The sequence below is a fragment of the Oncorhynchus clarkii genome, chromosome 17, assembly GCF_045791955.1.
Source record: "Oncorhynchus clarkii lewisi isolate Uvic-CL-2024 chromosome 17, UVic_Ocla_1.0, whole genome shotgun sequence".
Lineage (NCBI taxonomy): Eukaryota > Metazoa > Chordata > Actinopteri > Salmoniformes > Salmonidae > Oncorhynchus > Oncorhynchus clarkii.
This window is the reverse complement of record NC_092163.1, coordinates 72,918,203-72,942,118: the sequence shown is the minus strand read 5'-3', so window position 1 is coordinate 72,942,118 and position 23,916 is coordinate 72,918,203. Positions and strand designations below refer to the sequence as shown.

The following is a 23,916-nucleotide window of genomic DNA, read 5'->3' as shown; positions in this document are numbered from 1 at the left end:
CTCTGCCTTGTCTCAGGATGGTAAGTTGGTGGTTGAAAATATCCCTCTAGTGGTGTGGGGGCTGTGGTTTGGCAAAGTGGGTGGGGTTATATCCTGCCTGTTTGCCCCTGTCCGTGGGTATTGTCGGATGGGGCCACAGTGTCTCCAGACCCCTCCTGTCTTAGCATCCAGTATTTATGCTGCAGTAGTTTATGTGTCAGGGGGCTAGGGTCAGTTTGTTAAATCTGGAATATTTATCCTGTCTTATCCGGTGTCCTGTGTGAATTTAAGTATTCTCTCTCTAATTCTTTCTTTCTCTCTCTCGGAGGACCTAAACCCTAGGACCGTGCCTCAGGACTACCTGGCCTGATGACTCCTTGCGGCTATGGAACCTTGACCTGTTCACCGGACGTGCTACCTGTCTCAGACCTGCTGTTTTCCACTCTCTAGAGACAGCAGGAGCGGTAGAGATACTCTGAATGATCGGCTAATAAAGGTCAACTGACATTTTCTCCTGAGGTGCTGACCTGTTGCACCCTCAACAACCACTGTGATTATTATTATTTGACCATGCTGGTCATCTATGAACATTTGAACATCTTGGCCATGTTTTGTTATAATCTCCACCCGGCACAGCCAGAAGAGGACTGGCCACCCCTCATAGCCTGGTTCCTCTCTAGGTTTCTTCCTAGGTTCTGGCCTTTCTAGGGAGTTTTTCCTAGCCAACGTGCTTCTACACCTGCATTGCCTGCCATTTGGGGTTTTAGGCTGGGTTTCTGTACAGCACTTTGAGATATCCGCTGATGTCAGTAGGGCTTTATAAATACATTTTATTTTATTTGATTTAGGGATGAAGTCAGAGACCTGGCAGTGTGGGTTCAGGACACAACCTCTCCCTCAATGTGAGCAAGACAAAAGAGCTGATCGTGGACTACAGGAACAGGAGGGGCAAGCACTCCCCGATTCACATTGATGAGGCTGTAGTGGAGCGTGTCGAGAGCTTCAAGTTCCTTGGTGTCCACATCACTAACCAACCATCATGGTGCAAACACAACAAGACAGTCGTGATGAGGGTACCTAGTGTTTAGAGTGATGGGCCAGTAACCGAAAGGTTGCTACATCGAATCCCTTAGCTGACAAGGTAAAAATCTGTCCTTCTGCCCCTGAACAAGGCAGTTAACCCACTATTCCTAGGCTGTCATTGTAAATTAGAATTTGTTCTTAACCGACTTGCCTAGTTAAATAAATATTTAAAAAAAGAGGGCATGACAATGTCTATTACCCCTCTCAGGAGACTGAAAAGATTTGGCATCGGTTCTCAGATCCTCAAAAAGGTCTACACTTTTACCATTGAGAGCATCACCGCATGGCATAGCAACTGCTCGGCAAGGCGCTACAGAGGGTAATGCGTATGGCCCAGTACATCACTGGGGCCAAGCTTCCTGCCACACCTCTATACCAGGCGGTGTCAGAGGAAGGACCTAAAAATTGTCAAGGACTCCAGCCATCATAGACTGCTTTCTCTGCTACCACATGGCAAGCGGTACCGGAGCACCATGTCTAGGACCAAAAGGCTCCTTAACAGCTTCTACCCCTAAGTTATAAAACTACTAAACGGTACCACTATCCCCTGTATATAGCCTTGTTATTGTTATTTTACTGTGGTACTTTTTTTAGCAAATATGTTCTTACTTTAAAAATAATTCTGCATTGTTGGTTTAATGGCTTGTTAGTAAGCATTTCATGGTAAGGTCTACAGCTGCAGTATTCAGCACATGTGACAAATCAAATGTTATTTGATTTAACCGTTGTTAAGGTGCTGCCTAACTACATTCAAGTAAAGAAGACAACTAGATTTTTTAAATGTCAAAATAACTGTCTTTTCAAGTACAATTTACAAAGCAACCTACTGTCTATTTCCCAATGATTTTTCAGTTTACCTTTGCAGAATCTACCAGATTAAATGAGAAGTTGTCATGGACACTCAGACCCCCATTTACTTTGAACTAAGCTCAGACGCTGTTGTACTAACAGAGTTCTGAAGGGGCTTAGGCATTATTTTGGGAGGAGTGGGCTGGGGTGGCAACAAGGCCCTCTGACAGGGGTCAGCTCACACACACACACACACACACACACACACACACACACACACACTGTGTGCATAGGTAACAAGGCTGCCCTAGTATAAATATGACCTGCAGCCAATGGAACTGAAATTCCTTCACACGCTCTTGCTCTCCCTCTGTCACACCCACAGTAGGTATAGTGTCACCAATAGCGTAAGTTAGCCTTGGTGAGCTTTTAGGCTGCACCTTTCAAGTCTTTTGAGTGATCTAGTAGAGTCTAGGAGACAGCCTCAGCCCTCAGGTCCCAATGCAGATGATTCTTCATCAGTCTTCTGGGTGACATAGAGGCCTGCCTGCCTGCCCTACCTGGTACCTGCTTGCCTTCCTGCCTGGTGCCTCTCCTGGCCCATCAGAAAACACCAGACACCTGCAGGCTAACAGAAGAGGAGTCTGGGCTAACTGGACCAGACGTCATCATCACCACTAGTCTACATTACATCTGTTGCTGTCCTGTCCTGTCTACACTCAGCAATAGTCTCATCCTTGCCAGAGACCACCCAGAGACCAGCACACCTTGGCCCAGGTAAGGAGTTGGACAGGAAGTCGGCATTCTGTGGGGTCTGTGTGTAAGAAAAAAGAAACAGAACTGGCTCCAGGGTTCTTATGGCTGATTTATCAGGTGCTGTTCACTCTGTGTTGGTCTTATTTTATGTTTTCGGAAAGAAAATGACTTTGCAGTTACCGTGCCTTCAGAAAGTATTCACACTCCTTTACTTTTTTCCACATTTGTTGTGTTACAGCCTGAATTTAAAATGGATAAAAAAATAATTTTATTTTGTCACTGGTCTAAATACAATACCCCCTACAATAAGGTCAAAGTGGATTTATGTCCAATTTTTTTTTAAATTTAAATGAAAAGCTGAAATGTCTTGAGTCAATAAGACTTCAACCCATTTGTTATGGCAAGCCTAAATAAGTTCAGTAGTAAACATTTTCTGAACAAGTCACATAATAAGATACATGGACTCACTCTGTGTGAAATAGTGGTGTTTAACATGATTTTGAATGACTACCTCATCTCTGTACCCCACACATACGATTGTCTGTAAGTGAAATCAAACACAGATTCAACCACAAAAACCAGGGAGGTTTTCAAATTTCCTGCACCTATTGGTTATTGGGTCAAATACAATAAAGCAGACATTAAATATCCCTTTGAGCATGGTGAAGTTATTAATTGCACTTTTGATGGTGTATCAATACACCCAGTCACTACAAAGATAGGGGCGTCCTTCACATTTTCTTTGTCACATGTGCCGAATACAACAGGTATACCTTACCGTGAAATACTTATAAGCCCTTAACCAACAATGGAGTTTTAAGAAAACTAAATGTAAAAAAAAAAAAAATCACTAAATGAACTAAAGTAATAAATAAAAGAGCAACAATAAAATAATAACGAGGCTATGTACAGGGAGTACCGGCACCGAGTCAATGTGCGGGGGTACAGGTTAGTCGAGGTAATGTGTACATGTAGGTAAGGGTAAAATGACTATGCATAGATAACAGATAATAAACAATCAGTAGCAGCGTAAAAAAAATGCAAATAGTCCGGGTAGCCTTTTGATTAGCTGTTCAGCAGCCTTATGGCTTGGGGGTAGAAGCTGTTAAGAAGCCTTTTGATTAGCTGTTCAGCAGCCTTATGGCTTGGGGGTAGAAGCTGTTAAGAAGCCTTTTGGACCTAGAGTTGGAGCTCCGGTACTGCTTGCCGTGCGGTAGCAGAGAGAACAGTCTATGACTAGGGTGGCTGTAGTCTTTGGCAATTTTTAGGGCCTTCCTCTGACACCACCTGGTAAAGAGGTCCTGGATGGCAGGAAGCTTGGCCCTAGTGATGTACTGGGCCGTACGCATTACCCTCTGTAGTGCCTTGGGGTCGGTGGCTGAACAGTTGCCATACCAAGCTGTGATGCAACCAGTCAGGATGCTCTCAATGGTGCAGCTGTAAAACATTTTGAGGATCTGAGGACCCATGCCAAATCTTTTCAGTCTCCTGAGGGGGAATAGGCGTTGTTGTGCCCTCTTCACAACTTTCGTGGTGTGTTTTTGCACCATGATAGTTTGTTGGTGATGTGGACACCAAGGAACTTGAAACTCTCAACCTGCTCCACTACAGCCCCGTCGATGAGAATGGGGCCATGCTCGGCCCTCCTTTTCCTGTAGTACACGATCATCTCCTTTATCTTGATCATGTTGAAGGGGAGGTTGTTGTCCTGGAACCACACTTCAAGGTGACTGTCCTATAGGCTGTCCCGCTGTTGTTGGTGAACAGGCAAACTTAATGATGGTGTTGTAGTCGTGCTTGACCAAGCAGTCTTGGGTGAATGGGGAGTATAGGAGGGGACTAAGCACGCACCCCAAAGGGGCCCCCGAGTTGAGGATTAGTGTAGCAGATGTGTTGTTGTCTACCCTTACCACTTGGGGACAGCCCGTCAGGAAGTCCAGGATCCAGTTGTAGAGGGAGGTGTATAGTCCCAGGGTCCTTAGCTTAGTGATGAGCTTTGAGGGCACTATGGTGTTGAATGCTGAGCTGTAGTCAATGAACAGCATTCTCACATAGGTGTTTATTTTGCCCAGGTGGGAAAGTGCAGTGTTGCGTGCAATAGAGATTGCGTGATCTGTGGATCTGTTGGGGCGGTATGCAAATTGGAGTGGGTCTAGGGTTTCTGGGATGATGGTGTTGTTGTGAGCCAAGACCAGCCTTTCAAAACTTAAGGAAGGAAATTGCTCAGGGATTTCACCATGAGGCTTAAACAGTTACAGAGTTTAATGGCTGTGATAGGACATAACTGAGGATCGATTAACAACATTTTAGTTACTCCACAATACTAACCTAACTGACAGAGTGAAAAGAAGGAAGCCTGTACAGAAAAAAAACTATTCTGTAATACTGCAAAAAATGTTGCGAAGCAATTAACATTTTGTCCTGAATACAAAGTGTTATGTTTGGGCCAAATCCAATGCAACACATTACTGAGTACCACTCTCCATATTTTCAAGCATTTTCGAGGAATTCTTGGTTCTGTCTGCTTTCCAACAGACACTGGGAGATGAATTCCCCTTTCAGCAGGACAATAACCTAAAACACAAGGCCAAAAACACTGGAGTTGCTTACTAAGACGACATTGAATGTCCCTGAGTGGCCAGGTTTGACTTAAATCTACTTTAAAATCTATGGCAAGACCTGAAAATGGTTGTCTAGCAATGATCAACAACCAATTTGACAGAGCTTTAAGAATTTTGAGAAGAATAATGGGCAAATTTCAGCCGTTGAAAGCTCTTATACACTTACCCAGAAAAACTCACAGCTGTAATCACTGCCAAAGGTGCTTCTAAAACGTATTTTTTTAAAAATCCTCTTAAATCATGTTTTCACTTTGTTATTAGGGGGTATTGTGTGTAGAATATATTTTGAAGTCAGGCTGTAGCACAATAAAATGTGGAATAAGTCAAGGGGTATGAACACTTTATGAAGGCAAAGGTCTTATGGGGTAAAGGTCTATGGGGTCATGTTTTATGAAGGCACTGTGTCTTATGGGGTAAAGGTCTATGGGGTCATGTTTTATGAAGGCACTGTGTCTTATGGGGTAAAGGTCTATGGGGTCATGTTTTATGAAGGCACTGTGTCTTATGGGGTAAAGGTCTATGGGGTCATGTTTTATGAAGGCACTGTGTCTTATGGGGTAAAGGTCTATGGGGTCATGTTTTATGAAGGCACTGTGTCTTATGGGGTAAAGGTCTATGGGGTCATGTTTTATGAAGGCACTGTGTCTTATGGGGTAAAGGTCTATGGGGTCATGTTTTATGAAGGCACTGTGTCTTATGGGGTAAAGGTCTATGGGGTCATGTTTTATGAAGGCACTGTGTCTTATGGGGTAAAGGTCTATGGGGTCATGTTTTATGAAGGCACTGTGTCTTATGGGGTAAAGGTCTATGGGGTCATGTTTTATGAAGGCACTGTGTCTTATGGGGTAAAGGTCTATGGGGTCATGTTTTATGAAGGCACTGTGTCTTATGGGGTAAAGGTCTATGGGGTCATGTTTTATGAAGGCACTGTGTCTTATGGGGTAAAGGTCTATGGGGTCATGTTTTATGAAGGCACTGTGTCTTATGGGGTAAAGGTCTATGGGGTCATGTTTTATGAAGGCACTGTGTCTTATGGGGTAAAGGTCTATGGGGTCATGTTTTATGAAGGCACTGTGTCTTATGGGGTAAAGGTCTATGGGGTCATGTTTTATGAAGGCACTGTGTCTTATGGGGTAAAGGTCTATGGGGTCATGTTTTATGAAGGCACTGTGTCTTATGTAAAGGTCTATGGGGTCATGTTTTATGAAGGCACTGTGTCTTATGGGGTAAAGGCACTGTGTCTTATGGGGTAAAGGTCTATGGGGTCATGTTTTATGAAGGCACTGTGTCTTATGGGGTAAAGGTCTATGGGGTTATGTTTTATGAAGGCACTGTGTTTATGGGGTAAAGGCACTGTGTCTTATGGGGTAAAGGTCTATGGGGTCATGTTTTATGAAGGCACTGTGTCTTATGGGGTAAAGGCACTGTGTGTGTCTTATGGGGTAAAGGTCTATGGGGTTATGTTTTATGAAGGCACTGTGTCTTATGGGGTAAAGGTCTATGGGGTCATGTTTTATGAAGGCACTGTGTCTTATGGGGTAAAGGTCTATGGGGTCATGTTTTATGAAGGCACTGTGTCTTATGGGGTAAAGGTCTATGGGGTTATGTTTTATGAAGGCACTGTGTCTTATGGGGTAAAGGTCTATGGGGTCATGTTTTATGAAGGCACTGTGTCTTATGGGGTAAAGGTCTATGGGGTCATGTTTTATGAAGGCACTGTGTCTTATGGGGTAAAGGTCTATGGGGTCATGTTTTATGAAGAGAGATCAAGCACCATCAGGCAAGCTACTCCAAAAATATAGTTTGCCATGCTACCAATTACTTCACACTGGAAGAAGTTTAGCTACACTAAAACCACCCTTAAGAAAAATATATTTGACTAAAGTTACTTTGACAAAGAAAACTGACCAAAAATATGAACTCAACATGTAAAGTGTCGGTCCCATGTTTCATGAGCTGAAATAGAAGATCCCAGAAATGTTCCATACGGTATACACAGAAAGCATGTTTCTCAAAAATGTTGTGAACAAATGTGTTCACATCACTGATGTCAACGTTGTGAACAGAGTGCACCATGGTGGCGGGGAGTTATGCTATGGGCAGGCATAAGCTAGGGACAACGAACACAATTGCATTTTATCGATGACCATTTGAATGAACAGAGATGCCGTGACGAGATCCTCAGGCCCATTGTCATGCCATTCATCCGCCACCATCACCTCATGTTTCAGCATGATAATGCACGGCCACATATCGGAAGGATCTGTACACAATTCCTGGAAGCTGAAAATGGCCCAGTTCTTCCATGGCCTGCATACTCACCAGACATGTCACCCACTGAGCACGTTTGGGATCCTTTGCATCTTTGCACAGCCATTGAAGAGGAGTGGGACAACATTCCACAGGCCACAATCAACAGCCTGATCAACTCCATGAGAAGGAGATGTGTCGCGCTGCATGAGGCAAATGGTGGTCACACCAGATACTGACTGGTTTTCAATTCCATGTCCCTACTTAAAAAAATAATTGCTATCTGTGACCAACAGATGCTTATCTGGGGCCTAATGAATGTATTTCAGTTGACTGATTTCTTTATATGAACTGTAACTCAGTAAAATCTTTGAAATTATTGAAATTATTGCATGTTGCAGTATAGGTCACTACATCCAAAATACTTAATAAATACTTATTATATGTTAATCTGAATAATCTGAAATATTCTAATTTCCTGAGTCATACCACACAATTTGGTATTTTAGTTTATTGAATTGTATTCAACATTAAGATACTACAGAATCTGTGCTATTGCATCCATCTGTGCATTTTGGATGTTTGTCAATCAATATAGTAATCTCCATTCAATCACAAATGTGGCCACAAACCGATTTATCTGGCATATTATACAAAGTATCTTTCCAATAGGAGATACTGGAGGATCCCAACAGTAATACAAATTAGACCAGAAAATTATAGGCACCTGATGGTTTTAGGTTGTACAGAAAAGTAGCTGTTTTGGTTTGGCTGCTACCCAACCCATAACACCAAAGCACATGAATATGTCTCAAAATAAATAACAAAGTGCATTTCGCCCACATCATTTTCAGAGATAGAAAGGGTGCGGGTGCTCAAGAGCTCTCCACACTCAAAACATCCAATTCAGAGTAATAAATCAGCAATGAAATATTTAGAAAATATAAAAAAGTAACTGTAGCCATCCCTCTCTGAAGATCCTGGCCTGGTGCCATTGCAGGTGGAAATGGTCCTGTCACAAGAATTGCAAAATAGCGTGACACAGAAAGAAACCATTCACTCTAGTTCATACCAATCCCTTCTAAGCAAGGAAATAAAAACCAACATCCCTCATTCAAATCCAGTCATGTAGATTCAATTCCACTATTGTTCATTGATTGATTTATACCAGAGGGCATTGTTACCCTGGAAAGGGTAAGGGGATACTGGGCTTCCATAACATGTCTGGATATGTAGGGATATGTCACAATTAATATATTAGAGATACTTTACATGGTGATGAAATGCTTCTTGATTCTTGCTTACCTTTCTGGGGTCTTTCCAGGTGTCCATAAAGACAGAGAGGAATAACTCAAGAGACTTCATTGGAAAGTAGTCAATAGGAAATATGTCCAGAAGTGTGTCCCAGGGACATGCTTTCTCATGCTTCACATGCAAATATACAGTATATGTGAATGCTCCTGGGTGATACAGTCATCATGGTTGATTAATATTAATTAGACAGTGAGTCAAGAAGTTATGAAGCAGCTTTTTTTCAGCTTTTACTGTTTTCTGCAATTACAGTATGTTTCTGTGTTATTGGTCATGCCCCAAAATATTTATGTCCACAAAAAAATGTCTAGACTAATTATTATTATTATTATTATTATTATTTTCACCCTTATTTAACCAGGTAGGCAAGTTGAGAACAAGTTCTTATTTACAACTGCGACCTGGCCAAGATAAAGAAAAGCAGTTCGACACAAACGACAACACAGAGTTACACATGGAGTAAAACAAACATACAATCAATAATACAGTAGAAAAAGTCTATATACATTGTGTGCAGGTAATCAAATGGCTACCCGGACTATTTGCATTGTGTGCCCCCCAACCCCTCTTTTCAGGCTGCTACTCTCTGTTTATCATATATGCTTAGTCACTTTAACTATACATTCATGTACATACTACTGCAATTGGGCCGACCAACCAGTGCTCCCGCACATTGGCTAACCGGGCTATCTGCATTGTGTCCCGCCACCCACCAACCCCTCTTTTACGCTGCTGCTACTCTGTGTTCATCAAATATTCATAGTCACTTTAACCATATCTACATGTACATACTACCTCAATCAGCCTGACTAACCGGTGTCTTTATGTAGCCTCGCTACTTTTATAGCCTCGCTACTGTATACAGCCTGTCTTTTTACTGTTGTTTTATTTCTTTACCTACCTATTGTTCACCTAATGCATTTTTTTGTACTATTGGCTAGAGCCTGTAAGTAAGCATTTCACTGTAAGGTCTACTACACCTGTTGTATTTGGTGGACGTGTCAAATAAACTTTGATTTGATTTGCAAATGAGGTAGGATAAGGGAGGTAAAGGCAATAAATAGGCCATGGTGGCTAAGTAATTACAATATAGCAATTAAACACTGGAATGGTAGATGTGCAGAAGATGAATGTCAAGTAGAGATACTGTGGTGCAAAGGAGCAAAATAAATAAATACAGTATGGGGATGAGGTAGTTGGATGGGCAATTTACAGATGAGCTATGTACAGGTGCAGTGTGAGCTGATCTGTGAGCTGCTCTGACAGCTGGTGCTTAAGGCTAGTGAGGGAGATATGAGTCTCCAGCTTCAGTGATTTTTGCAGTTCGTTCCAGTCATTGGCAGCAGAGAACTGGAAGGAAAGGCGGCCAAAGGAAGATTTGGCTTTGGGGGTGACCTGCTGGAGCATGTGCTACGGGTGGGTGCTGCTATGGTGACCAGTGAGCTGAGATAAGGCGGGGCTTTACCTAGCAGAGACTTGTAGATGACCTGGAGCCAGTGGGTTTGGCGGCGAGTATGAAGCGAGGGCCAGCCAACGAGAGGGTACAGGTCGCAGTGGTGGGTAGTATATGGGGCTTTGGTGACAAAACGGATGGCACTGTGATAGACTGCATCCAATTTGTTGAGTACAGTGTTGGAGGCTATTTGGTAAATTACATCGCCAAAGTCGAGGATCGGTAGGATTGTCAGTTTTACGAGGGTATGTTTGGCAGCATGAGTGAAGGATGCTTTGTTTGCGAAATAGGAAGCCAATTCTATATTTAATTTTGGATTGGAGATGCTTAATGTGTGTCTGGAAGGAGAGTTTACAGTCTAACCAGACCCCTAGGTATTTGTAGTTGTCCACATATTCTAAGTCAGAACCATTCAGAGTAGTGATGCTGGACTGGCGGGCAGGTGCGGGCAGCGATCGGTTGATTAGCATGCATTTAGTTTTACTTGCATGTAAGAGCAGTTGGAGGCCATGGAAGGAGTGGTGTACGGCATTGAAGCCCGTCTGGAGGTTAGTTAACACAATGTCCAAAGAAGGGCCAGAGGTATACAGATATTTTACTCATTCCAAGACTTCCCCATTTGAAGTTTAATAGTGTGAGGTATATGCCCTCAGATGGGAAGAGAGCTAGGGGACAGAACATGATTGTGTCATTGTTATAAAGATTTCAATTGTTACTGAATGACTGATCTTAATAATGACACATTGATCTATTATGAACTCTCACCACGAATATTTAAAATTAGTTCCATTCATTGTACTTTTCTCTGCACACATATTGTATTTTTTTTTATGTGTTTTCAATATCTCTTCATTATTGACACAAGCTTCTTGGGTCTTTACTTTTTGAACAGACCTCATATAAAACACCTGGTTATCAGTGTGTTAAAGATTTCCTCTGATCTCAATTGGAGTTCCTGGTTAAATAAAGGTTAAATAAAACATTATGACATGGTGTAAGGAGAGTCAAATGGCTGTATTAGGTTATATTTCTCTCAGAAAAGACTATTTCCTGGGAACAGCAGACTTTGCTGGGTATATGTAGCTTCCCAGCATTCTCTTGTTGCGGTAGGAGCCTGCCGTAGAGCGCAATCATTATCTTTTCTTTTCTTTCGTCTCGGACCTGTTCTTTCATTCGTCCGTTCCAAGTTTCCCGTGAGAAACAATGACAACGAATCCCTGTGGCTCCAGATTTCTCTTTAAACCGTACACATTTACACACACAGCAAACATGCCTGACTGTATATACTTCTTTAACCCCAAAATCAAACAGGGGAGCCCTTTGGAGGAGCACAGGGAGAGGACTTAACAAGGGAAATGTGGTGACTGTTGCATTTCCCTATATCTAGTACTTATGCCAACTTTTGTCTCAAAGAATAATTTTAAACCAGACACAACAGTCTTGTAAAAGACCAAGCAGTCAGGGTATTTGACTCCTGTTCCTGAGAAAGTCACTAGTCACTAGCATCCTAACATTGAAATTGAAAGAAAGTTTTGCCTTAATGAGCTTCTCATAGGGATAGGACCCAAAACAATAAGTGTTACTTAACCTGACCACCCATCCTACATACTTCATGTCTCCATAGAGGACCTGTCATAGTAAAGCTGGTTAGGAACCACAGAGACTCTAGCTGAACATCAAGCTGAGATGCAAAGTAAGCCAAGAAAGAAAAGAAAGAGGAATGAATTTAGTTACCAGGGAGGATGGCTGCCTTCACGGCTATAGTCCCTCTGACTGTGTGTCTAAGGCCTGCCCTGAATGGTTACCAGGGATGATGGCTGCCTTCACGGCTATAATGTCCCTGCCCTGAATGGTTACCAGGGATGATGGCTGCCTTCACGGATAATGTCCCTCTGACTGTGTGTCTAAGGCCTGCCCTGATTGGTTACCAGGGATGATGGCTGCCTCCACGGATATAGTCCCTCTGACTGTGTGTCTAAGGCCTGCACTGGATGGTTACCAGGGATGATGGCTGCCTTCACATCTATAGTCCTTCTGACTGTGTGTCTGACCTGTCCAGCAAATGGAGCAGATCCTAATTCTCCTGAAATGAATATCACCGTCTTGACCAAACTCATTTAGAGATCAGGCAGGCCCTTAATCCTTCCCCTGGGGAGCATGTTTGCGCCTCTTTCTCCCATCCCCTCTCCGTTTGGAAAAAGCTAACATGGCTACATTTGCCAGGCTAATGGGCTTAGCGCAAGCTGTTACAGAGGAGAGTGGACACACAGCAGGCTAGCCGGGACACTGCCTGGCGCTTTTTTAATCTGACCCCTGATGAAGGGAAAACTCAGTGGGTTATCCCTAGACCCTTAGCGGGACATTGGGAGATAAAAGGAGGAATGGGGGAGGGGGTAGACTGGGGGTTGGAGACACAGAGAATAGAGAAATAGAGAGAGAAAGAGGAGAGAGTAAACTATTTTGGGGAGGATAACTTCATTTCCTTTAGGGTGGTTAAAGCTCTGGGACTGATACAAAGTTGTTGTAGGTCGGTCAAGTGTGTTCCTGCAAGGATTATTGGGTAAAGCTAAACAAGCCCTTTTCCCACCCCAGGGAATATTCTATGACAAGTTTCTTCGTTTCTTTGATAAAACAACAATATAACAAGTGGAAAAATGGATCAACTTAAATCTATTGTCCTTATTGATGGCTTCGGTGGCTGTTGCTGGGTGTGGCACGGTAGTGTTATAGCGGTTTTATTAATACCTTGGCTCACAGTCTCTTTGGACAAACAAAACATGTCACTCTTTGAGCATGTGCTATGTGAGAGCAAGCATCTTTTAACATAATAGCACAACTACTGATAACCCTGTCTGTATGACACCTATGCTCCTTCCCTTCTACAACCTGTGGCAGCAGGTAGCCAGGTACACTTAACCATAGTGAGGTCATCCTGTGATTACACTGGCATCCTCTTGATGTTGACTTAGGATGGAAATTTAAAGCTAGTAGAAATGCACCTGTGAAGAAAATGTTCCAAAGGTTTTTCCTGTTCAGGTCACGTGTTGAGAAATACCTCTGGGACATTTTACATGAGGCAGGGAAAACTACTGAAACCAACATGTAGGTAAACAGAGTGAATTGACACAAGGGTGCTCTGGAGTCACACCTGCCCCGCAGTCCATCTGGAGGACTCACACCCACAATCCCCTGAAGGACTCACACCTACAATCCCCTGGAGGACTCACACCCACAATCCCCTGGAGGACTCACACCCACAATCCCCTGGAGGACTCACACCCACAATCCCCTGGAGGACTCACACCCTCAATCCCCTTGAGGACTCACACCTAAAATCCCCTGAAGGACTGACACCCACAATCCCCTGGAGGACTCACACCTACAATCCCCTGGAGGACTCACACCCACAATCCCCTGGAGGACTCATACCCACAATCCCCTGGAGGACTCACACCCACAATCCCCTGGAGGACTAACACCCGCAATCCCCTTGAGGGCTAACACCCACAATCCCCTTGAGGACTCACACCCACAATCCCCTGGAGGACTCACACCCAAAATCCCCTGGAGGACTAACACCCGCAATCCCCTGGAGGGCTAACACCCACAATCCCTTGGAGGACTCACACCTACAATCCCCTGGAGGACTCACACCCACAATCCCCTGGAGGACTCACACCTACAATCCTCTTGAGGACTCACACCCACAATCCCCTGGAGGACTCACACCCACAATCCCCTGGAGGACTCACACCCACAATCCCCTGGAGGACTAACACCCGCAATCCCCTTGAGGGCTAACACCCACAATCCCCTGGAGGACTCACACCTACAATCCCCTGGAGGACTCACACCCACAATCCCCTGGAGGACTCACACCCACAATCCCCTTGAGGACTCACACCCACAATCCCCTGGAGGACTGACACCCACAATCCCCTGGAGGACTCATACCCACAATCCCCTGGAGGACTAACACCCACAATCCCCTTGAGGGCTAACACCCACAATCCCCTTGAGGACTCACACTCACAATCCCCTGGAGGACTCACACCCACAATCCCCTGGAGGACTAACACCCGCAATCCCCTTAAGGGCTAACACCCACAATCCCCTGGAGGACTCACACCTACAATCCCCTGGAGGACTCACACCCACAATCCCCTGGAGGACTCACACCCACAATCCCCTTGAGGACTCACACCCACAATCCCCTGGAGGACTCACACCCACAATCCCCTGGAGGACTCACACCCACAATCCCCTGGAGGACTCACACCCACAATCCCCTGGAGGACTCACACCCACAATCCCCTGGAGGACTCACACCCACAGTCCCTCTGATGGACTTTCTTACAGTTTTGTAACTGATGCATGTTTAGCAGCCGGAGCTTTGGGCACGGATAGTTTCTCGAAGGTACTGTGATTTTGATTTACTGCAGGAGTAACACCTACTGCATAAAATTATATGTTCATAATACCTTGTTTTGGAATTTCAATCATTTCAATAATTCCAAAACGTTATTACAATTTGGCTATCAGGAAGCTCGTTTAGGTCACTGGCAACATCTTCTTTACATAGTTTTCAGTGAAAGAGTCTTTTATGTTTTCCTGTCCGACATTGAACTGATTTGAATATGAAATAAGAGAGCTAGTGCGTGCTATTGCTCATTCCCACTTAAATAAAGAAACACTTGTTTACTTTCGGTCAACAAGTAGGCTATGTGAAAGTGTCAGAGAATTATCCGCATAGCACTCAGCTGAAATGGTGTTGCAGGATCAAACACCATTTGATGACAAACCGTTGTTATTCATTATTTCATTATCAAACTTTACGAATGTGGCCAATCACCTACAGTATATAAACATATCAAATATGAAATACTGATGGACTACTTTGACCTTTGACCTATAAATATGAATGACTATTGTAAACTATATTTCCATTCCAGGAGGCAGCAGCCATGTCGAGTCCGGGGGAGAGTCTATCATCAGAGGGCAGCAGCTCATTGTTACCGCCCTGCCTAGGTCTGTCCGAGAGAAACATGGGACACAGGGCCGGGGCTGCCTGGGAGATGGAGGACACCAAGCCCTGCATGGAGGCTCTGGAGCATTGTGGGTTTCCAGGCCTCTACCTGTCCTGCTTCGACATGCTCTTTACCGAGGACTCCACCTGGCTGGTGAAGGTGTCCGAGGCCTCCCCGGGTCTGGCCTGCGCCGTGCCTGTCCCTGTACCCAGGACGGCGCACGGAGAGGAGCCAGAGCAGTGCCCCGTCATCGACAGCCAGGCCCTGGGGCTCTCCCCGGGGCTAGAGGGCCAGGAGGAGGAGCGATCCCTGGAGCAGGTCCAGAGCATGGTGGTCGGAGAGGTTCTGAAGGACATCGAGACGGCCTGCAAGCTGCTCAACATCACCCCAGGTAGGTACTGGTACTGTAGTAAGCTGCCACTCTCATTCTAGAAATATTATTATTAGAGTTTATGGATATTTCTGTTTGAAGCTATGTTCTGTGGTGGATACTCATTCCATGTCCAATGTACAATTAATTGATGGTTGTTACTAAAGGTCGACCGATTAATCGGAATGGCTGATTAGTTAGGGCCGATTTCAAGTTTTCATAACAATCGGAAATCGGTAATTTTGGACGCCGATTTTACCGATTTTTTTATTTCTGTATTATTATTATTTATTTTTTACACCTTTATTTAATCTGTATTTAACTCGGCAAGTCAGCTAAGAACACATTCTTATTTTCAATGACGGACTAGGAATGGTGGGTTAACTGCCTTGTTCAGGGGCAGAACGACAGATTTTTACCTTGTCAGCTCAGGGATTCAATCTTGCAACCTTACGGTTAACTAGTCCAACGCTCTAACCACCTGCCTCACGAGGAGCCCGTCTGTTACAGGAATGCAGTAAGAAGCCAAGGTAAGTTGCTAGCTAACATTAAACATAATCAATCATAATCACTAGTTATAACTACACATGGGTGATGATATTACTAGTTTATCTAGAGTGTCCTGCGTTGCATATAATCAATGCAGTGTGCATTCGTGAAAAAGGACTGTCGTTGCTCCAACGTGTACCTAACCATAAACACCAATGCCTTTCTGAAAATCAATACACAGAAGTATATATTTTTAAACCTGCATATTTAGCTAAAAGAAATCCAGGTTATCAGGCAATATAACCAGGTGACATTGTGTCACTTCTCTTGCGTTCATTGCACGCAGAGTCAGGGTATATGCAACAGTTTGGGTCGCCTGGCTCATTGCGAACTAATTTGCCAGAATTTTACGTAATGATGACATAACATTGAAGGTTGTGCAATGTAACAGGAATATTTAGACTGATGGATGCCACCCGTTAGATAAAATACGGAACGATTCCGTATTTCACTGGAAGAATAAACGTTTTGTTTTCGAGATTAAAGTTTCCGGGTTTGACCATATTAATGACCTAAGGCTCGTATTTCTGTGTGTTATTATATTATAATTAAGTCTATGATTTGATAGAGCAGTCTGACTGAGCGATGGTAGGCACCAGCAGGCTATTAAGCACTCATTCAAACAGATGTAACGGTGTTCGTAAGGCTGGTGATTACGTTCTTTATTAATCTGTGTGTTATTATCCTGTGACAACACACACACAGTGACAGGAACAATCACCCACAAACAAACAGTGAAACCCAGGCTTAAGTCTATGATTTGCCTCTGATAGAGCAGTCTGACAAACATAGAGCGCCCTGACCATACTAAATAAATACAAAAAACAAAGGAAATAGGCACCAGCAGGTGCGGACTAAAACCTTGACCTATAGGGGAGGGTCTGGGTGGGCGTCTGTCCGCGGTGGCGGCTCTGGCGCGGGACGCGGACCCCACTCATTCAAACAGCCCACCCCTCTCAATGACCCCACTGGACAGAGGGGTTGCTTGGGACAGAGGGGCAGCTGCTCGGGACAGAGGGGCAGCTGCTCGGGACAGAGGGGCAGCTGCTCGGGACAGAGGGGCAGCTGCTCGGGACAGAGGAACAGCTGCTCGGGACAGAGGGGCGGCAGCTGCTCGGGATGCTCGGGACACTTTTGTGCACTGGCGGCACTGGCGGCCCCTGGTTGACTGGCGGCACTGGCGGCCCCTGGCTGACTGGCGGCACTGGCGGCCCCTGGTTGACTGGCGGCACTGGCGGCCCCTGGCTGACTGGCGGCACTGGCGGCCCCTGGCTGACGGGCGGCACTGGCGGCCCCTGGCTGACTGGCGGCACTGGCGGCCCCTGGCTGACTGGCGGCACTGGCGGCCCCTGGTTGACTGGCGGCACTGGCGGCCCCTGGCTGACTGGCGGCACTGGCGGCCCCTGGTTGACTGGCGGCACTGGCGGCCCCTGGCTGACTGGCGGCACTGGCGGCCCCTGGCTGACGGGCGGCACTGGCGGCCCCTGGCTGACTGGCACTGGCGGCCCCTGCTCTGGCGGCACTGGCGGCCCCTGGCTGACGGGCGGCACTGGCGGCCCCTGGCTGACGGGCGGCACTGTGGCGGCTCCTGGCTGACGGGCGGCATTTCCTGGCATGGCGGCGCTGGGCAGACGGGCGGCACTGGCGGCGCTGGGCAGACGGGCGGCACTTGGGCAGACGGGCGGCACTGGCGGCGCTGGGCAGACGGGCGGCACTGGCGGCGCTGGGCAGACGGGCGGCACTGGCGGCGCTGGGTAGACGGGCGGCACTGGCGGCGCTGGGCAGACGGACGGCTCAGATGGCGCTGGGCAGACGGGCGGCGCTGGCGGCGCTGGGCTGAGTAGCTAGCGCTGGAGAGGAGGAAGGCTCAATGCGTGGTGCTCCCGAGCTCACGGTCGCCCTGCCATGCGGCGTGGTGGAATAGGCTGGTGTAACAATGCACAGGGAGTCTGCCCAGGTCTCCTACCTGGCGTAATACAGCATGCCTTTGTGCCTGCTTCGCCAAGCATGGTTGTGGTGGGTGATTCTGTAACGGTGTTCGTCTATAGGAGGAGAAGAAGCGGACCAAAGCGCAGCGTGGTGATTACTCATGTTCTTTAATTAATGGAAACTGAACGATACATGAAATAACTTAACTCTACAAAACAACAAACGGAACGTGAAAACCTATACAGCCTATCCTGTGACTAGCCCCAAAACATAGAAAAACAAACATACGCCCTGACCATACTAAATAAATACAAAAAACAAAGGAAATAGAGGTCAGAACGTGACACAGCACTTTTGTGCATTTTGCTAGCAGCTCTGCTGTTTATGACTTAGCTGGTGTAACAATGTGATGTGAAATGGCTAGCTAGTTAGCGGGGTGCGCGCTAATAGCGTTTCAAATGTCACTCGCTCTGAGACTTGGAGTAGTTGTTCCCCTTGCTCTGCATGGGTAACGCTGCTTCGAGGGTGGCTGTTGTCTTTGTGTTCCTGCTTAGAGCCCAGGTAGGAGCGAGGAGAGGTACGGAAGCTATACTGTTACACTGGCAATACTAAAGTGCCTATAAGAACATCCAAAGGTATATGAGATACAAATGGTATAGAGAGACATAGTCCTATATAATCCCTTAATAACTACAACCTAAAACTTCTTACCTGGGAATATTGAAGACTCATGTTAAAAGGAACCACCAGCTTTCATATGTTCTGAGCAAGGAACTTAAATGTTAGCTTTCTTACATGGCACATATTGCACTTTTACTTTCTTCTCCAACACTTTGTTTTTGCATTATTTAAACCAAATGTAATATGTTTCATTATATATTTGAGGCTAAATTGATTTTATTGATGTATTATATTAAGTTAATATAAGTGTTCATTCAGTATTGTTGTAATTGTCATTATTACAAATACATTTTAAAAATTGGCCGATTAATCGGGAATCGGCTTTTTTTTGGTCCTCCAATAATCGGTATCGGTATCGGCTTTGAAAAATCATAATCGGTCGACCTCTAGTAGTTACATCAGCATTCTGTGCATTTCATATTTGATGTGGGCTACAAACCATAGTCCATGCACTTTCTCCTAATTGTTATTCTATGGCTGCCATCGCTGTATGATCCTGTCTCCTTTTCAAGAGCATTAAAGGAAGGTCGACTGACTGAAAGCTCAGCCATAATTAAAGAAATCAAATGACAAATCGAATCAAACTTTATTTGTCACATGCTCCAAATACAACAGGTGAAATGCTTACTTACTACAAGCCCTTTTAACGAACAATGCAGTTCAAGAAATAGAGTTAAGAAAATATTTACTAAATAAACTAAAGTAAAAAAAAAATATTAAATGAAAAGTTACACAAGAAAATATCAACAACGAGGCATAAGAGACCGTAGCAGCAACATTATGTACAAAATAAGTTACAAACAATGCGACATAACTAACAAAATAGCATATAATGTGCATCTGACTTGAAGTGTGCAGAGACCTTTTCCGGTTTCTCCAGTTTTGCCTTTTGCCTCCAGCACCTTCACTAATCAGCTGTGGGTGTGCGGTAGATTCAGCACCTTCACTAATCAGCTGTGGGTGTGCGGTAGATTCAGCACCTTCACTAATCAGCTGTGGGTGTGCGGTAGATTCAGCACCTTCACTAATCAGCTGTGGGTGTGCGGTAGATTCAGCACCTTCACTAATCAGCTGTGGGTGTGCGGTAGATTCAGCACCTTCACTAATCAGCTGTGGGTGTGCGGTAGATTCAGCACCTTCACTAATCAGCTGTGGGTGTGCGGTAGATTCAGCACCTTCACTAATCAGCTGTGGGTGTGCGGTAGATTCAGCACCTTCACTAATCAGCTGTGGGTGTGCGGTAGATTCAGCACCTTCACTAATCAGCTGTGGGTGTGCGGTAGATTCAGCACCTTCACTAATCAGCTGTGGGTGTGCGGTAGATTCTTCTTATTATCTAATAGCATTAAGAACACCATGGCCGATCATTCTAGCGTATTCATGCATTACTGTCCAGGTATTGACAGAGGTATTGATGTATTGATTCAGAGCAGACAAGTCTCCCTGAGACAAAAGATACTCCTGCTGCTAGATGATAATGGCTGGATGACAGCTCGATGAAGAATGATATCTCTCTGACGCAAGTCATGTTTGTCTGCTCCAGGATCTGTATAATCCCAACCTTTGCATGCATTTAACACATACCCAACAGGACTTTATGGGAATGACGTTGTTGCTCGCCTGCCAGCCGTGTACACAGTACTTGGGTGAGGTCTGTTCAACTGGCAAAGCAAACAGCAGGTTGAAGGAATACAGTACTGTGTGTGTACTGTAAGATGACTTCAGTCAGTCACACCCTGACATTTCAGAGTCCCTCGTCCTGCTGCTGCTGCTGTTGTATCGAAAATGTGGTGTCATGGTGCGTTTCAACTGATGAAAACGATTGTAGAATACACAACAGAACAGTACAGGACCTTATGCAAACCACCATTCTCCCCAGCTCATGCCTGTGATTAGAGTTTACCCAGAGTGAACCTCACAGAGAAAATACTAGTAAAATAAACTGCTTGAGATGAAGACAGTGATAGGCCTCTGACTGATAGCATTTGTGTTTGTATACGTCTGCATACATACATAGATACATATAGGGAGGGATCTATTCAGGGTAGTTAAAGAGGGTTACCAAAACAACGATGAACACAGTAGAGATGCTAGATGTGTGTGTGGTCCCTATACCACAGTGTCACTTGATCTTTGATCTCACACACACACACACACACACACACACACACACACACACACACACGCACACGCACACGCACACATTTTTTTTTAACCCTGAAAAGATCCTTCCCTATTGAAGGTCAACAGACATGCAGTTGACAGTTATCGTAAATGTTACTGCTAGTTAATAGTACCGCTAGCTAATAGTTTCTATAGATGTATAAGGGACTAACTCCCCCAAAAGTTATATTTTTATTGTTTTTATCTGTTATCCCCAGACCCCATGGAGTGGAGCTCGGGGAACGTTCAGAAGTGGTTGCTGTGGACAGAGCATCTGTACAGACTGCCTCAGGCTGGAAAGACCTTCCAGGAGCAGACTGGGAAAGACCTGTGTGCCATGAGTGAAGAGGACTTCAGGCAGAGGGTCCCTCAGTGTGGAGACACTCTGCACGCCCACCTGGACATCTGGAAGTCAGGTGTGTTATAATAACTGTATGACTGGTGTGGACAGTCAGGTATGCTATAATACACGCAACATGTAAAGTGTTGGTCCCATATTTCATGAGGGAAGCTTACCTGCGTACTCGTCGTCCTCACCAGGGTCTTGACCTGACTGCAGTTCATGGAGCAACCGACTTGAATGGGAAAATGCTCACCTTCGATGGCCGCTTGCACGCTGGAGAAGTGTGTACCAGGCAGATTGCAGACATTGTGTATGGCGTTGTGTGGGCGAGCAGTTTGCTGTCAACATTGCGAATAGAGTGCCCCGTGGTGGTGGTGGGGTTATGGTATGGCATATGGCTGCCCATTATATTAATGCTAATTTGAATGCACAGAGATACTGTTACGAGATCCTGAGGCCATTTTCATCCACCCCCATCACCTCATGTTTCAACATGATAATGCACAGCCCCATGTCGCAAGGATCTGTACGCAATTCCTGGAAGCTAAAAATGTTCCAGTTCTTCCACGGCCTGCATACTCACCAGACATGTCACACATTTAGCATGTTTGGGATGTTCTGGATCGATATGTACGACAGCGTGTTCTAATTTACGCCAACATTCCACAGGCCACAATCAACAGCCTTATCAACTCTATGCGAAGGAAATGTGTAGCACTGTATAACGCAAATGGTGTGGTTTTCTGATCCACACCCCTATTTTTTAAAGTGTATCTGTGACCAACAGATGCATATCTGTATTCCCAGTCCATAGAATAGGGCCTAATTAATTCATTTTGATTTACCTATTTCCTTACATGAACTGGAACTCAGTAAAATCTTTGACATTGTTCCATGTTGCGTTTATATTTTTTCCTCTGTGTAGCTGTATGACTGTCATAGACATTCAACTGTATTATAATATTGTAGCTGTATGACTGGCGTAAACATTCAGCTGTGTTATAATACTGTGGCTGTATGACTAGCGTAGACAGTCAGCTGTGTTATAATACTGTGGCTGTATGACTAGCGCAGACAGTCAGCTGTGTTATAATACAGTGGCTGTATGACTGGTGTAGACAGTCAGCTGTGTTATAATACAGTGGCTGTATGACTAGCGCAGACATTCAACTGTATTATAATATTGTAGCTGTATGACTGGCGTAGATATTCAGCTGTGTTATAATACTGTGGCTGTATGACTAGCGCAGACAGTCAGCTGTGTTATAATACAGTGGCTGTATGACTGGCGTAGACATTCAGCTGTGTTATAATACTGTAGCTGTATGACTGGTGCAGACAGTCAGCTGTGTTATAATACTGTAGCTGTATGACTGGTGCAGACAGTCAGCTGTGTTATAATACTGTAGCTGTATGACTAGCGTAGACAGTGTGCACATATTGTGCTACTGTTTTCTATAGTGAAGCTTGTATTATTCTGTTCAAACAATGCAACAATTAATCTCTCTCTTTTCGTATCCCCTTCTTTCTCTCCGCACAGCTGCCTGGATGAAAGAGAGGTGTTCAGTTGGAGACAGCAAAATCACAGGTAGATTTAGCCTATTAGCTTTGTTAGGACAGAAAGTGACATGAATCTCGTTTCTCCAGGACCAGAGTGTTGTTGGCCCTTGGGAAGGAGTAGTGGCAGTTGTGTTCATAGCTCCTAGGTAGAAGAGCAGAGGGTCATGTATAGTGCAGTCTTGTTGGCAAATATGTGTGTGTGTGTGTGTGCTCATCCCTCCCCCCTCTGTGCAGGCGGAGAAGAGCTGTGGTTGGAGGCAGACTTGTCGTGCTCAGGCCAGCCCATCCACCTGTGGCAGTTCCTCAGAGAGCTGCTCCTCAAGCCCCACAACTACGGACGCTGCATCCGCTGGCTCAACAAGGAGAAAGGTGAGCCAGGCAGGCTGTGTGACCGCCAAGAACTGGGATGGGATAAGTTCAGAAGTATTTTCAACTCTGCAATAATCCATCCTTTTCTCTCTTCTAATGTTTATTATAATTGACTAATTTCATCAAAAAGACAGAAAATGACAATTGAATGGAGTGACAATGTATTCCATATCTAATCCCACTCTGCTGTATGCCAGGTATTTTCAAAATCGAGGACTCTGCTCATGTGGCAAGACTCTGGGGACGGAGGAAGAACCGACCAGCGATGAACTATGACAAGCTGAGCCGCTCCATACGGCAGTATTACAAGAAGGGCATAATCCGTAAGCCTGACGTCTCCCAGAGACTGGTCTACCAGTTTGTCCACCCAGTATAAGGGGAAGGAGGAGGACAAAGGCCTACAAAGAAAGGACCACACGATCACACCTTGGTCTTGAACATTACACAACCAAGCTGAAAAGGGGTAAAACACATGCACTGGCCAATCCCTGTCAGTACACATACCCTTTGCCAGTACGGAAGTGTCAGCTGCCAAAGCTGGCAAATGAAGATTTTATTTTTTTAACGCAGAGAAGAAATTTGAGACAAAAATGTTAAGTGATCTTTCTGGACTGCCCCCCCCCCCCCCCCTGACATTTGAACTGCCTTTTTAATCTGCATGATCTGCCTGTCCTTGTTTTCCT

General features: G+C 45.0%; 1 protein-coding gene across 1 annotated transcript; it reads left to right on the top strand.

Moving 5' to 3' along the window:
• Positions 1 to 2,412: 2,412 nt before the first annotated feature.
• On the top strand, positions 2,413 to 23,845 carry LOC139369921 (SAM pointed domain-containing Ets transcription factor-like). Its single transcript, XM_071109204.1, has 6 exons — positions 2,413 to 2,628; positions 15,195 to 15,660; positions 21,180 to 21,377; positions 22,845 to 22,892; positions 23,099 to 23,233; positions 23,431 to 23,845. Exons 2-6 carry the CDS (start codon positions 15,207 to 15,209, stop codon positions 23,607 to 23,609), a joined length of 1,014 nt encoding a protein of 337 aa, XP_070965305.1. The 5' UTR covers positions 2,413 to 2,628; positions 15,195 to 15,206; the 3' UTR covers positions 23,610 to 23,845.
• Positions 23,846 to 23,916: the final 71 nt, after the last annotated feature.

Coding starts and splice junctions, on each gene's coding strand:
- LOC139369921 (XM_071109204.1), top strand. CDS start 15,207: ATGTCGAGTCCGGGGGAGAGTCTATCATCAGAGGGCAGCAGCTCATTG. Junction 22,893..23,098: donor TGGAGACAGCAAAATCACAG/GTAGATTTAGCC, acceptor CCCTCTGTGCAG/GCGGAGAAGAGCTGTGGTTG. Junction 23,234..23,430: donor CTGGCTCAACAAGGAGAAAG/GTGAGCCAGGCA, acceptor GCTGTATGCCAG/GTATTTTCAAAATCGAGGAC.